This window comes from Artibeus jamaicensis, unplaced genomic scaffold (assembly GCF_021234435.1).
Source record: "Artibeus jamaicensis isolate MK-2021 breed Jamaican fruit bat unplaced genomic scaffold, CSHL_Jam_final contig_718, whole genome shotgun sequence".
Taxonomy (NCBI): Eukaryota; Metazoa; Chordata; class Mammalia; order Chiroptera; family Phyllostomidae; genus Artibeus; species Artibeus jamaicensis.
Window position 1 is genome coordinate 1,852,822 of NW_026521936.1, and position 13,506 is coordinate 1,866,327.

The window sequence follows — 13,506 nt, forward strand, 5'->3', positions numbered from 1 at the left end:
CAGCCTACATTCAGGTGATTCTTGAGTGCAACAGAAAACAAAGCTGGGGAGGTTGAGACACAAATCACGTGCAGGGAAGTCGCCGCACGCAGGTCAGAGGAGTCCAGTGTGTCCCCTTGTTGTAAACAGCCTCCTGAATCTCCTGTCCCCTGATTCTGTTGCCCTCCCAGACCCCACCTACCCATATCCGGGATCTTCCCCCGGCTCCAGGGGACACTTCTGCTTTCTTTCTAGCCATTCATTTATATCCCCTGAACAGAACTTCTCTCTTGTCTGCCTTAACATTTTGTCTCTTTTTGATCCCCAGAATGTGCTGACATGAATCTATTTCGCTTTCTCCTGCCTCCTTCTAAATGTTTGTGCCTCCTTTTGATCTATTTTGCTTTCTAGTCCAAGGGTATTTCACATTTCCTCGGAAAGCCAGGGAGGTCCCTCTTGTGTGCTCGTTGGAAATGAGCTGCTGTGGTCATTTAACAGGTAACACGGCATCGGCGCACATGACAGCTCACATTTTAAATACCAGGGTCTGTGAAATGGACCTTCTCCACCTTCTCAGAGGGTCATCCTACCCAGAAATGGCATTTTAGTGATGTGTCCTACAGTTTCTCGGGGCAAGGGGGCATTAAATAAAGGGAGAACGTTTCTGTCGAGTAATATTAAAATATTTACTTTTACATGTGCTTGCTAGAACTAGCTTAAACAAATCAGTTATTCCCAGTGGGTTATTCTCATTGGTATATTGAGAATTTTAGTCACTGGCATTATAATTTTTATTTCAGATTCCCAGTCATGGAATATTTATTATCTACTTACAATGAAAGTACATGATTCCCTTAAGAATGCTTATAATTATTTAAATGAGCCTGAACTTAATTAAAAGAATTAAATTAGGAGATTAAAATTATTCAAAAGAGGTAAACTTTATTCTTAAAAAAACTGTAAAAATGAAATACTGAGAAAGAAGTAGTAGGACAAGGGAACATGAATTTAGTAAAAAGAACCAGGAACTTAACAGACAGGTCCCTGATGTGCTGCGGTGGAGAAATGTCCTCTTCATGTCATCGTTCAGTGAAGACACAAGCCAGCTGTGAAGAGCCTGGCACACCACCGTGTTTCCTGAAGACAAGCTGGCACTGATTAATTTCCGCACTTCCCTACCCAGACCAGCAGCAGGGCCCGGAACCTCGCTGACTCTCAGTATTTGTTGGATGAATAAGGAAGAAATTTCTGTCTGGAAGTTCCCACAAATTCAGGAGGCCATTTTCAAGCCAGCTTGCAGATGCAGTGTTCAAAGGAATTGATCCTTGGGTCCTTAGCACGTGTTCGCCTGAGTTCTCGTGCTGGTTCCTCCGAGTTTTTATTACACTCATTGGCATTTGGGGTTTCCAGGAGTGAAATACGGGTCATATATGGCACTTCCCACTTCTGGGCAACCAGTATCTTATTTTTTCCCTCAGAAAGCCTGGTGCCATCTCCCAGAAGCAGTATTTCCCACAACCCAGCATAAAAAACAAATGCACAACTGTGCAGACGTAATTGTGGACTTTGTCCTCCCAAATTCATGGTAAAGCCCCAGCCCACCGTGGGGCCGTGTGTGCAGCTAGCGTTGTAATCAAAGCCGACTGAGGCTGTACGGGTGCAGTGTCCTGGTCCAGTAGAACAGGTTTCCTTGTAAGAAATGGAAGGGACACCCGTGGCGCACAGAGGAAAGGCCACGTGGGGCGGGTTGTTTGCAACCTGGACACTGCGCCTGATCAGAAAAACCTGGCAACTTCCCCTTCCTGATTCTCACAAGAGCAAAACAAATCCATAAACACAAGGGCGCTCGTACACTTTATTCTGTCCATAAAACTGCCACTAAATTAAGTTTGACATTGTTCAAAATGTGCATAGCCCCACAAGTTTGGGCCGCTCTCTCCTTTTTTTAATGGTGTATGCGATCGATCAATTAACAGTGATGGGTTGTTATTGCCTTTCTTCTGAGGGAAGGATTTACATGCCTTTTAATTTGTGTAAGTTGGACTGCATCATAAATGGTTCACCCTGTAAATTACAGAGTAATCTTGCCAATAAAGATGACCTTGTTTATTAAAATCTAATTAACTTAAGTTTTCAGATGTCCCTAGGAGGGTTACTGGATTTTGGTTTTTCTCCAAACATCAAAGGCCCAGTTGGCTAAACTTAACCACAAAGCTCGACTCTCACTGTGAAATTACCTAGTTGGTTTTTCCTTCAGTTGTTTTCTCCTAGAATTCGAGCCCAAGAATCTTTTTGCAAAGTCTGTCGGCCGTCATAATGCAGGCAGGCCTGGTGAACCTCGCCTGGTTAGTTCTGATGTGAAGAGACCTGGCTGCTCTTTGTTCACTGGCTCAGAAATAATAGGGTGCTGAACTTGCTGTTTAGATGCCCCAGCAATGGTCAGAAAGTCCTAAATTATATGCTTTCTATATGCTGTCTGCACACATACGCCCTTCATGAGCTTTGCTTCCAAGCTCGGAAAATAATGTTGGCAAATTGATTGCAGGCACATGTGATAAAACATAATTAATTAATTGATTCAGCTCACAGTCTGCAAACGAAATCTCCCGCTGCTGCAAACTCCTAGCTTCTGTCCTGGTTTTCCTTCCAGTTCTCAATGCTCACTTCAACTTCAGAGCCAGAGTTTAGGGTTGGTCCCCGCTCTCTCATGTCCCGTTTGCTTATCAGTCATTGAAATTCTCCTTTGTCACTTTAGTGGGAGTCTTGGCGAGATGTGCACCAGTGACCTTCACGTTCATAGACCTGCTGTGCACACTTTACTTTGGCATTTGGGGTGTTCCAGTCTCTGAGATCTAACTGTTGTGCCCTTTACTTTGGGGACTATGGATTTTTGCGGCGTTGACCACCTTTTTCCCTCCCTGGAGCTCTCTGTTCCCTGGGCTCATACGTAATTCTCTTGGCTCCCTCCCAAACTTTAGGTCACTTGTGTTCCGTTTCCTTGGGTCGTCCTTCTCCTTTCAGGACTGAGACCCATAGTAACAATAAGCCTCTTCCCATGGCTGCCTTCCGACTCACATTAGTCCCAGATGATGTGGAGTTTTCATTGTATTTGGATCGTCTCATCCTAAAGAGTAAGTGCGTTTCATCATTGAAGCAGAGGCCTTTCTCACATGTTTACATTCCCACAACATCTTAAGATATTGGTGATATAAAAACAAGTATTGATCATCATGAGGGACCTGCAGAGTTCGGAGATGGGTCAAGGAAAACACTTCCACCTTCAAACAAGTCTCTCGTATCCACTCGGGGAGCAGAACGACCCGCTGAGGTGAAGTGGGAATGACGGAGCCTGTCAAGGACGACGGGACGTTTGCGGAGAAAAGATCCCGGCAGGAGTCAATGTAGAAACAGTTTCAGTTGGGTTTGTGTTGCTCGCATTAGGGGGCATTAGAAATGACAGTTGGAACAAAAACAGTGCTTTTCCATTCAAAGGGAAAGGCTTGTATCATTGCAAAGTAGCATCCTTTAGGATGTTCAAATCCAAAGACAAAAAGTCGGGGTGTTTTGAACTTCCTTCCAAAGCCAGATTCATAAGAGCTAGTGTTCCTTTGGGCAGACCAATCTATTTGAATAAAAACATAGGAGGTAGCGGATTCAATTTCCTTCCGTGATCCTGGGGCTCTGTGAGGACAGTGAAGAAGTGCTGTATGCAGAGGTTAAATTAAAGTTTTGATGTGATGAAGACTGCCTGCATTTACAGTTTTTCCCAAATCCAGGGAAGGGACCATGTACTAGGTTTTCTTCTTTTGTCTTGGATTTTCAGCTCTGGCTCCAAGGCCATGAACCAAACTAAGGGGTCAAGCTCCCTCACTCTCTCAAGCTTATCCGTGTAGTTACCTACCTGCGGGGACCAAAAGGAAGCCTGGAAAACCCTGGAGAAGTCTCAGAGGCCCCGGGGGAGGTTTCCGCTCAGCGTCGTCCGCATTGTCTGTCTACTCCCAGCCTCACCACCATCACGCGCGGGAAGGGGGAATTTCCAGAGAATGAATCAGAGAGCTTAACCGCGACTGCTGCCGTTAGCCCAGGACCGGCTCACCCAGCCCTCGGTGCCCTGCCGACCTTCATGGTGGAGGGCGTGGGGCTGTTACCATCGGCTGCCCTGGCAGAGTTCAGTGGAACAAGAATGCCTGTGGGCCAGAGGTAGGACCCATGGAATGAAGCCAACCCTGAGCAGCCTTGCAGGGAACCCACCCAAGGGCCAGGGAGCCCAGAGCGAGGCAGGAGGTGAGCCGTGCAAAGCAGAGGGGCATCCTAAGAAACCAGATGTGCGTGGCGCTCTGACGTCTGTGTTTGCAACCTCCTGGTTAGAGACGAGGCTTTAAGAGCACCGAGCGCACCGCACTGCCCAGTTTGTTTTGTAGAGTGTACGGGCCTGCGGAAGTGAAGGCTTTCCATTGGCTGCTTCTGCGATGCCAGGAGTTCTCCACATGCAGAGATCCGTCCAGACAGAAATCTCCTTCACGGAGGGAAAATGTGTGCCCTGCTGTTTGAGCTTCTCCTGGGTCTGCTAACCTCAGTTTTTGGTTTAAAATACTCTATATACCAAAGAGGAGTATTTGGAATTGCATATTTCCATCCCATTCAGAACCAGATTACACCGTAACTCACCTGTGCGGAGAGACAGCGGCATGCACGGACTTAGCGACTTACTTCTACGTAGCTGCAGAGTTGAATTAGGGTTCCGGTCTCTGAGATCTAACTGCTGTGCCCTTTCACCATGTTAATTATATATGAGGCTTCTAATCGAACACTACTTTCTGAAGGAAAGGAAAGATAAAACCTCAGCTACAGAAAGGGAATAAGAAAAATGTTTCACAGGCCTTTAAGGAACTCCGACTACTGGGAAGGGTTCTCACTCATCTCTCACGACTGCCGGTGAGCACATACTGGGTACTATTTCAGGATTGTGCCTCGTTACCATCTATGTATATTCACGTACTTCAATCACAAAACACATGGGTCAGCTACTTTTAGGTGCCTACTAGTCTTTGGTTTATAAAACTGCACGAGACAATGTATCTGACCCCAGGGAACTTACATTCCAGAAGGAAAATCAAAGAAGAACATTTTGCATAGAATCCTGAAATGGTTATAAGGGCGCGTTCTAAGAGATTCTAAACGAACAGATAATTATCTTGCATTTATAAAAGGCCTGTGCTATTCCCACTGAAAAGGAGTAATTGAATCTGTAATTACTTTCGTTTCATAGGGGATGTAGACATGGATTCTAAAGATCTAATTGTAATGGTTGTTTTCTTAATTACTCTAATTACTTTGTAGAGAACACCACCTTACATCCAATGAGGAGAGTTCAGTAGTCAATGGTGACTGAGGCCACCATCGGAAGTATTTTAAAAGTTCTACTTTATCGGGTGTTCGGCAGTCCCCTTACTTGTTTTAGCTGCTGATGACCCAGCCGGGCTCAGTAGCCCCGGCTGCACCGTGAGCAGAGGCAGTGGCACCATTGCCACTTCGGTGGGTGAACTTGGAGGGGCCGGCAGGGCTGCTCCGTGGAGGAAGCACGGCTGCTCTTTTAAGACTCTGTCCTCAGTCCCTCCCTGTCGTCAGTTCAGTGATGCCAGGAACATCCCCCCCACCCCGCACCCCAATCCAGCCTCCACTGTTCATAGAGGCCTGGTTTCCCCAAGCAGCCTTTGGCCTCCTTAAGGCATTGCCACTAAAAATGAATGGGGGAAAGGCCACACTATTCACTGAAAGTGGGTTTTACTAGGGGCCAGGACAGGGGAAGAGGGCCTTCAATGTCCTGTCAGGGAAGGGCAGTGGGGCAGCTCCCCAGACAGAGAGGACAAACAGCGATGGAGTGGAGGGTCAAAAAAAGACAAAGAGTAAAAAGAGTAAAAATTCTTACTTAAAAAAATGTTTTAGCTTGAAGTGGCCTTGACTTGAGTTTATAGACCCTTCTTATGGACATCACATATGAACTAGTAAACAGCCAGGTAGCCTTTGGATTTGTACCCTGAAAAAGCACCTCGTTCCCGGGTGCATTCCGTCTCTTTGTGAAAGAGACATGTTCCTGAATAATTACTTGGGAATCCACGTTTGTCAAGTTCAATGTCTGTCCCTGTTTCTATGTATTACGGGCCATATAGATGAAGTATTTGTATTCATGATATTTATTTTTAATTAAAGAAGATACTGAATAAATGAGAGAATTTTTAAGCACAATAATTTCAGATAATGACACATGCTTATAATGAACTCTATGATAACTCTTCCAGATACCTCTTCAGGTCTACTGTTCTTATTTATCCAGCCACTGGGAATGATGTCAACAGATGGCCCTCACTTGTCAGCCTCCTTTGGGCATTATTTTAAAGAGAGTCACCTTGCCCTTTCTGGGGTAGTCCATATCCAATAACTCATCAACATAAAGGTATAAAGGATGAATGCCTCACCCCAGCTCCTGAGGGTCTATACCAGCTTTAACTCCAAAGTTACGAGAATCCAATGAGATTGCTCATAAGAAAACACTGAGCATAGTTTGAAATTCTGTACAACTGTAGGTTATTTGTGTGCTCTTTTATTTAAGAGGTCAAAGTAGTAAGAACAGTGCAAAGACCCCTAGTTTTAAAAATGAATCTAACATTTTTAGTGGAAGTTATTAGTAGAATAATAACTTGCCAAGAAAGTTCTTGAAGGTTTTTACCTTTTGGCCTGTTTTTCTATTTCCTGTGGAACAGGTGCAGTGTGTCGGGGCGTGGCTATTAGGAGGCAGGAAAGAGAGAACAGATACAAAGGCTTCCAGGTGCACCTATATGTGAACGTATTGTGTAACCCAAAATCACATAAGAGGTTCCAGAAAATTTGGAAACAGCCCTGGAGGTAGTCAGAGTTTAAAGGTAGTTTCGGAAGGCGACAGGTGTGGCTGGTCGGGGTAAAGGGTACGGATCCTGAGTGAAGAACGAGGATGAGTCCGGAACTCGGCTGAAACTGGTGGAATGTTCTGTGCCATGTGAAAAATCCTGACTCGAATGAAAGGATTTTTATAGAGGTCAAGGATGAGGGAGCAGACCGGAGGGATGGACCCTGGGAGGGGGGTTCCGAGGTCCTGTACAGGAACGTGTGGTCAATGGAGTGCGTAAATACGGATAGAAACTTTAAAGGCTGGGTAAACCCCTGAAAAAAAGAGTCAGGAGAGACTTTGTAGTCCCAGGCTCCCGGTCACAGTGTGGGGGACTCGGAGACCAGAAAGGATGCTGTGTCCCGACTCCATACACAGGGACTCGCAGCGAGATGTGTGGCTGGGAAATCTCTCCCCACAGCCGGTGGGTGTTCACAACTGTCTCCAGTCCTTTTCAGAGTCACTTGGTCGAGGTATAATTCACATACTGTAACAGCCACCCATTTTAAGTATACAGGGTCCGGCACAAATAACGTGCCCCCTTTTTAAATTATAAAATCATAACTATGTGATTCTGAGACATAACTATACCACACTTGTATGTGACATTTTAGGTGAAATGCCCCAATTACAACTATAAATTACTACACCTGTATCATTACCCCACCAAGCACACTAGCAGGCCTTACTTCTGCTGCACCCTGTACAATTCAAGGACTTGGTTGAGTCACCCAGCTGTACAGCAGCACATCAGCACAGCTCCTGTGAGATTACTGTTGACCGCTAACCTTCGTGCCCATTCCCAGCCCAGGCAACCACTTTCCGCCTACTTTCTGTCTCCATAGCTTTGCCTTTCCTGGCATTTCATCTAAACAGAAGTACAGCCTGTGTGGTCTCCTGTGGCAGAGTCTCTTCACTCAGCATACCGGTTTTGAGGTGTGTTCGTTTTGCATTTTGTGCTCATATTTTACATCTTCTGTTGCTGAGTAATGTTCTTTGTATGGACGTACTACACTTTGTTTATCCATTTACCAGGTCAAGGACACTTGGGTTGGTCCCACTGAGGGGCCGTTATGAATAAAGGGGCCGTGAGCGTCCACCCGAGAGTCTCTGTGTGGACGTAAGCTTTCATGTCTCTGGAGCAGACATCCAGGAATGGGGTTACTGGGTCACGGGATAAATGGGGTTTAACTTTTAAGGAACTGCCCAACTGCTCTCATAAAGGACTGTCCCACCGGACGGCCCCACCACCAATGCACCCGATTCCCATTCCCCCACGTGCCTGTCAGTCTGCTCTATTGTAACTATTTTGGTGATTTTCTGTCTTTTTTACTATCTTCTGACCTCCTGGATTCCTCCAGAAGTTTCTAGCTTTGGTGATACTGTGATGGAAATGCATGAAAGCTCACTGGCTATAATTGTTTTTTTTTAATAACCAGTTGCTTCTAAATGTTACAAAGGACAGACCTCTGCTAGACCGCAGAACAGAGTCACAGTGCACCCCCTTTCCTGCGGTGGAGGAGCAGGCTCACAGTCACAAAGTGGGTGGGGGTTCTTTAGAGGGTTTTGTTTTTCTTTTTTTCTTTCTTTTTTTTTTTTTTTTTTTTTTTGCTTTTTCACTGTGCTAAGGGTAAGACCCAACTGCCTGGAGGCTCGTTTGTTTCCCACAGAGGTAAGAAAAGAAAGCAGGGTAAGAACAGCAGTGTAAAACAGAATTCCTCAGGAAAATGGCACTGAAGCAAAGTCCCGGTAATGCCACCAATCAGAGAGTGGGGTTCAGCTGCCCACCACCACCCACAGGCAAATTCTGGAGGCAGAGCTTTGGCAGGAAAAGGGAGGAGGTCTTTTACGCAAAAGCCGCACAGTCTGGGAGGGTGGCAGGCTCTCGTCTCGAAGCCCGTCCCCCCGGGCGCCCAGAGGAAACCCAGCCGTGCGTGTGCTGCCAGGCCGAGGCCGTGCCTTCCCCACTCAGAACGCCATCCCTCGGGGACCACAGGTGGCAGCCACACAGCATCCAGGTAGCGTGGCTCCGTTCCGGCTGCGGTCTGGCCCAAGGCGCCTTCTGGAGTCTGTCTGTGGGACCCATGCCGCCACCATCGAGAGGCTTTCAGGGCCCAGCCAGTCTGCAAACCACTTCAGCCCACACATCCACAGCAGCAGGTCCCCCAGGAAGGGAGCGCATTTCTCCCTTCCCTGCTTTAAATCCAAAGGCCCGAGCCTCTGTGCGCTCCAGGGAGGTCCAGCTCCTGCAGCCAGTCCCATCCTTTCCCCATTAGACTGACCCGACAGCACCTCGCCCTGCCGCCACATCGACCTTTACTGGACTCGGGCGGCTGCGATCTCTGGTCTCACCTTCAGTCAGGCGTGGGGGGGCTTCTTCCCTTGTAAGCCATTCTCGCTGTCTCCGTGCACGCTCAGCGCGGTGACTGCCTGCAGCGTGGCTTGGCCCGGTCGTGGAGAATTCACCGTCACGCACAGCTCTGCTGGGGCCAGGCAGTGCTCACCTGCCCTGGGGCAGTGCCCTCCCTTAGCCAGGGTCTGGCCAGGTCTGTCCGTATCAGGAATGCCAAGTCAGCGAAACAGAGTCCACAGAACCAGGTTTTACAGTAATGCCCGTGCTGATGGCAAGACCACGAACACCCCAGCCCGGGCCTCTTTGAAGTGGCCGACAGAATTTTTCTAATGTGCAAACCCACCAGCAGGTGGAATTAGCTCATGCTAACATGATAAATACTTACTGATTATCTTCCTAAATTAGGTTGACCTCTATTGGTAAGGATCATAACTTTCAACAAAGACTTGTTTGGCTTGCTAAATAAATTTTGCACTGGTGCTAAGATGGACATCTCACAGGGGTTTTGAAGGGCCCCTCTTCAGCTCTCAGTCTCTCGTCTGTGCAGTTTGTCAGAGTGGGCCGTGGGCCATGCTGCAGCGTCGCATGAGAAACCTCGCACCGTCCCGGCCACTGTATCGCCACCCACGCATTAGTCTCCACGGTCAGTGTGTGCCCAGCCCAGTCCGCCGCTCTGTGTGTCACCCACTGTCGTTGTGACTTTCAGATCTGCGGCGCCTGTTTAACCATCTCGGTAAAAGTGATTGAGGAAGTAACTTTATCTTTTTTTTTTTCCAGCTGATAATCACTTTTCCCGTTTTCTTGGTCTGGTTAGAAATATCTGTCAGAAATACTAACTGAACTGCAATTTTCTGTAAACTGTAATATATTATTAAAATCAGTGGTAGTTCTAGACCTTTTTTACCTAATATGTAAATGAAGAGATTCACGGGCATAAAAGCTGATGGATATCTTTAAGCTTACTACTTTCAAATAAATAGCTTCAACATTTAAGGAAGATAAGTGTATCTAAAAAGAAATATTTTCACCCCATCTGTAAATGAAAATTAAAAGACAAAGGCTTATAAGTGACATTGTGGTTTTTCAATTTGCTTCTGGTTCCCCCCCCCCCTTTTTTTCTTTTTTTGGTGGGAAGTCCTAACTGGGGATCCAGATAGTCTAGGTCTAAGCCCACACTCTACACTCAGGGACCACTGACCTCGGTCCAGATACGTTTTCCGAGTCTCGTCCTTCTCCCCAGTAGAGTCGGAGGTGGCTCCCAGGAGGAACCGATCTCAGATTAGCGGTTATGTGCGGGGAGGAGTCCGTGTTCCTGAGTACACAGTGCGTGACGTCCTGCTGTTACTGTTTCATTTGACTTAGAGTAATGTTCTGTATATTTTTTTGATCCTCACCTTAGCCTTAGGATATTTTTGAACACACACAAGTAAAAAATAATACGTCAGTTCTAGTGAAGTTATATTTTGTGTTCAATATAAAACAGCACCTTTTAAAATAACAAAGTTGAAATAAATATTTAATCTATAATAGTAATAGAAATTACTTATTTTACTCTAATTTTTTAGTGACTGCAGTGTAATTGAATACATATTATTTTATATAATCTTGGATTACTGATTTGAATGTCTGCCTCTCTGTTTTTGTTCATTTTGGTACTTTATTGGGTATCAGAATCAACATTAAAAATGTTAACTAAAGTACATTTATCACACTAAATAAAAGTACATTATTGAGTCCACCTAATGAATCATGTTAATTTTTTAGTTTCATTGACCAACAGTGCAAAGGTTTTGATAAATTGTGCCTTGTAAATTTCTATCATCTCTGGTATTAATCAATTTGAATTGCAAAATAATTAAATAGTGGCCCATTTTACTATTAAAAATCAAGTCCAAACACAGTGGAACTCTACATTTATAAAATGATTATAATGATTAAAAATTACATTTTCAAGTTATGAAAGTACATAGACATGTAAAATTCTTATAAAATATATATATCAATTTTGGCAATAAAATTACATAATGATTGGAATATATAATTTCAAACATTTGTTTTCAAAATGCCTGTCATTAGCACAATTTTTGATATAATTATCACTCATTATAAATGAATCAGCTAAGATCTGAATTCTCATTTACTGCTGATAGAAATGTCAATTCATACAAGCTCTTGAGAAAATTGTTTGAACATATCTACTTAGGTTAAACATATATAAATGAAAGTGGACACTAACACTAATGACATGACCCAGCATTTCCGCTTCCGGGCAAATGCCCAACGTAAATTAGCCCTAACAAGTAACACAGGGATGAGAGTGTCCCCGACAGCTTTGTCCACAGTGACTAAGCACTGGAACCAACCCAAAGGACAACAGGAGATGTGTCCGTCCTCATTCTGCTGTAGTGTTACATTTCTATAGATACAGCACAATTTTATTCAAAATATTTTTTAATAAACAATGTGGATGAACCCCACAGATACAAGGTCAAGTGAAGGGGCCAGGCACAAAAGAACACTTAGTGATTCTGCATATGTTACAGAATATGCTGGAGATTCTCCCATGCAAAGATCTTTTACAAAATGAAGCATATCCTCTTTTTTAAAAAATTACAGTTTACATTCGATACCATTCTGTATTAGTGTAGCCATAGCATCTTCTAGCTGCCGGGACAGTTAAACAGTGAGAATACCGAGCAGCCGTGAGGTACCCAGACTTCCTTCAGAATAAATGTTTGTTGTACCAGAGGTGACACGGGCTGCCTGCCGTAGAGTGCAAAGCCAATAAGAGAGTTAATGAAGGTATCTCTCACTGATGGGTTAAGTAAACTGTGGGTTAAATGGTTTCTTTCCCCGCTCAGAGTCTCTGGTGCCTCGGCAGCCACATTTGACTGCGGAGAGGAGCTGAGTGACAGCTCCCTGCTGCGTGACAGTTGGTGGACTGATTGCTCAGTAAACCCTCAGAGGAGAGGGATGGCTGGTGGTGGCGTAGAGCAGGAGTTAGCAACCTTTGTGTGGTCTCCGTCACAAGGACTCAACTCTCCAGCCATCCAAAATTGGTTTTCTTTTCTGCGATCAGCTGTACGTAGGTCTTCAGAATTGTTATTTACATTCAGACAGACAGTCCTGTAAAAAGGTTAAACTTTTAATGACTCCACTGATTTGTGCCTTCGGTGGGGGCTCCCTCAGCCTCAGCAGCACAGACGAGGGTGAGGAAGCTGAGATCTGCACTGTGCGTAACTTGCCCTGAGCCCGTCCCCAGTTACGTCTCCTGGGCGTCTGTGTCCCATCCCAGAATCAGTACTTCCCAGCCATCCGCATCTTCTTCCTTCATTAGGGTGGGTATGGGGAAGAGCTGGGAGACCTGAAACAAGCTAAGTACACAGTAACCAGCAGAAAGAACCTCGGAGGAAAAGCAGGTGGAAGCTCCGCCCCTCGTTCCAGGTGGAAGCAGGCGCGTGGAGAGCACCTGCTCTGTGCCGGAAACTTTCCCTGAACTCTCTCAGCTGGCGGCGCAGGAGAAAGGCTCGGGAGCAACAGGGTAGATTTTTTAATGCGGTTTGGTTTCATATGTTATGTGAGAGATAAGGTTGACTTTGTTGAGCTTTTGATGCCATGGCAACAGCAAACTCTGTGTGTGTCCTTTAGCGCAGTAGTCTGCCGTCAACCCAAAGCAGCACGCAGCATGTTGGTTGTGACTCTGGAACGCGGGGCGTCACTTCTGCTTTCCAGAAGGCGCAGATGTCACAGTTGCTCCTCAGCAGTGCGAGACCCCCAGGGGGAGGAGCAGAAACACTTCTGAACCTCTGAACATCTATTGCGTGTGGCCAATTGTCAGACAGTTTCACTATCAGAAAAGATGTGTCCGACTCAGCCTCCTGACCCTGTTCTCTTTCCCTGTCATTCAGGAGGAAGGACGCTGGCTTCCTATCCCACAAAGATCACCTGCCGGTGAGCCAGGTGGTAGTGGGGGATACTGACCGGCAAGGCTCGGAAGCGAAGCTGAGTGTGGGCCCCCTGCGCTGCCAAGGAGACAGTAAGTGAACCCAACACTGTGGCTTTCATTTTTCTTGCTGTTTCCCCACCATCAGAGGGGGCAGGAAAGAAACGGCTCTTTTTTTCTTGTGAAGAAACGCCCTGTGAGGGAAACAACCCCGTGGAGAGCTAGGTCGACCTCAACGCAGAGGAGGGGGATGACAGCCATAGAGTCTTCCGTTCGGGGAGCCTGGATCAGGGCATAAAGTGTAGATAG

General features: G+C 45.9%; 1 protein-coding gene across 1 annotated transcript in view; it reads left to right on the forward strand.

Annotated features, from left to right (window-relative positions):
* CNTNAP2 (contactin associated protein 2) overlaps positions 1–13,506 on the forward strand; it is a 1,645,556-nt gene that overhangs the window by 1,373,113 nt on the left and 258,937 nt on the right. Inside the window, exon 15 of the mRNA XM_053671916.1 lies at positions 13,163–13,290. Within this exon, the coding sequence (XP_053527891.1) occupies positions 13,163–13,290 (128 nt within the window). The remainder of the gene's footprint in view (positions 1–13,162; positions 13,291–13,506) is intronic.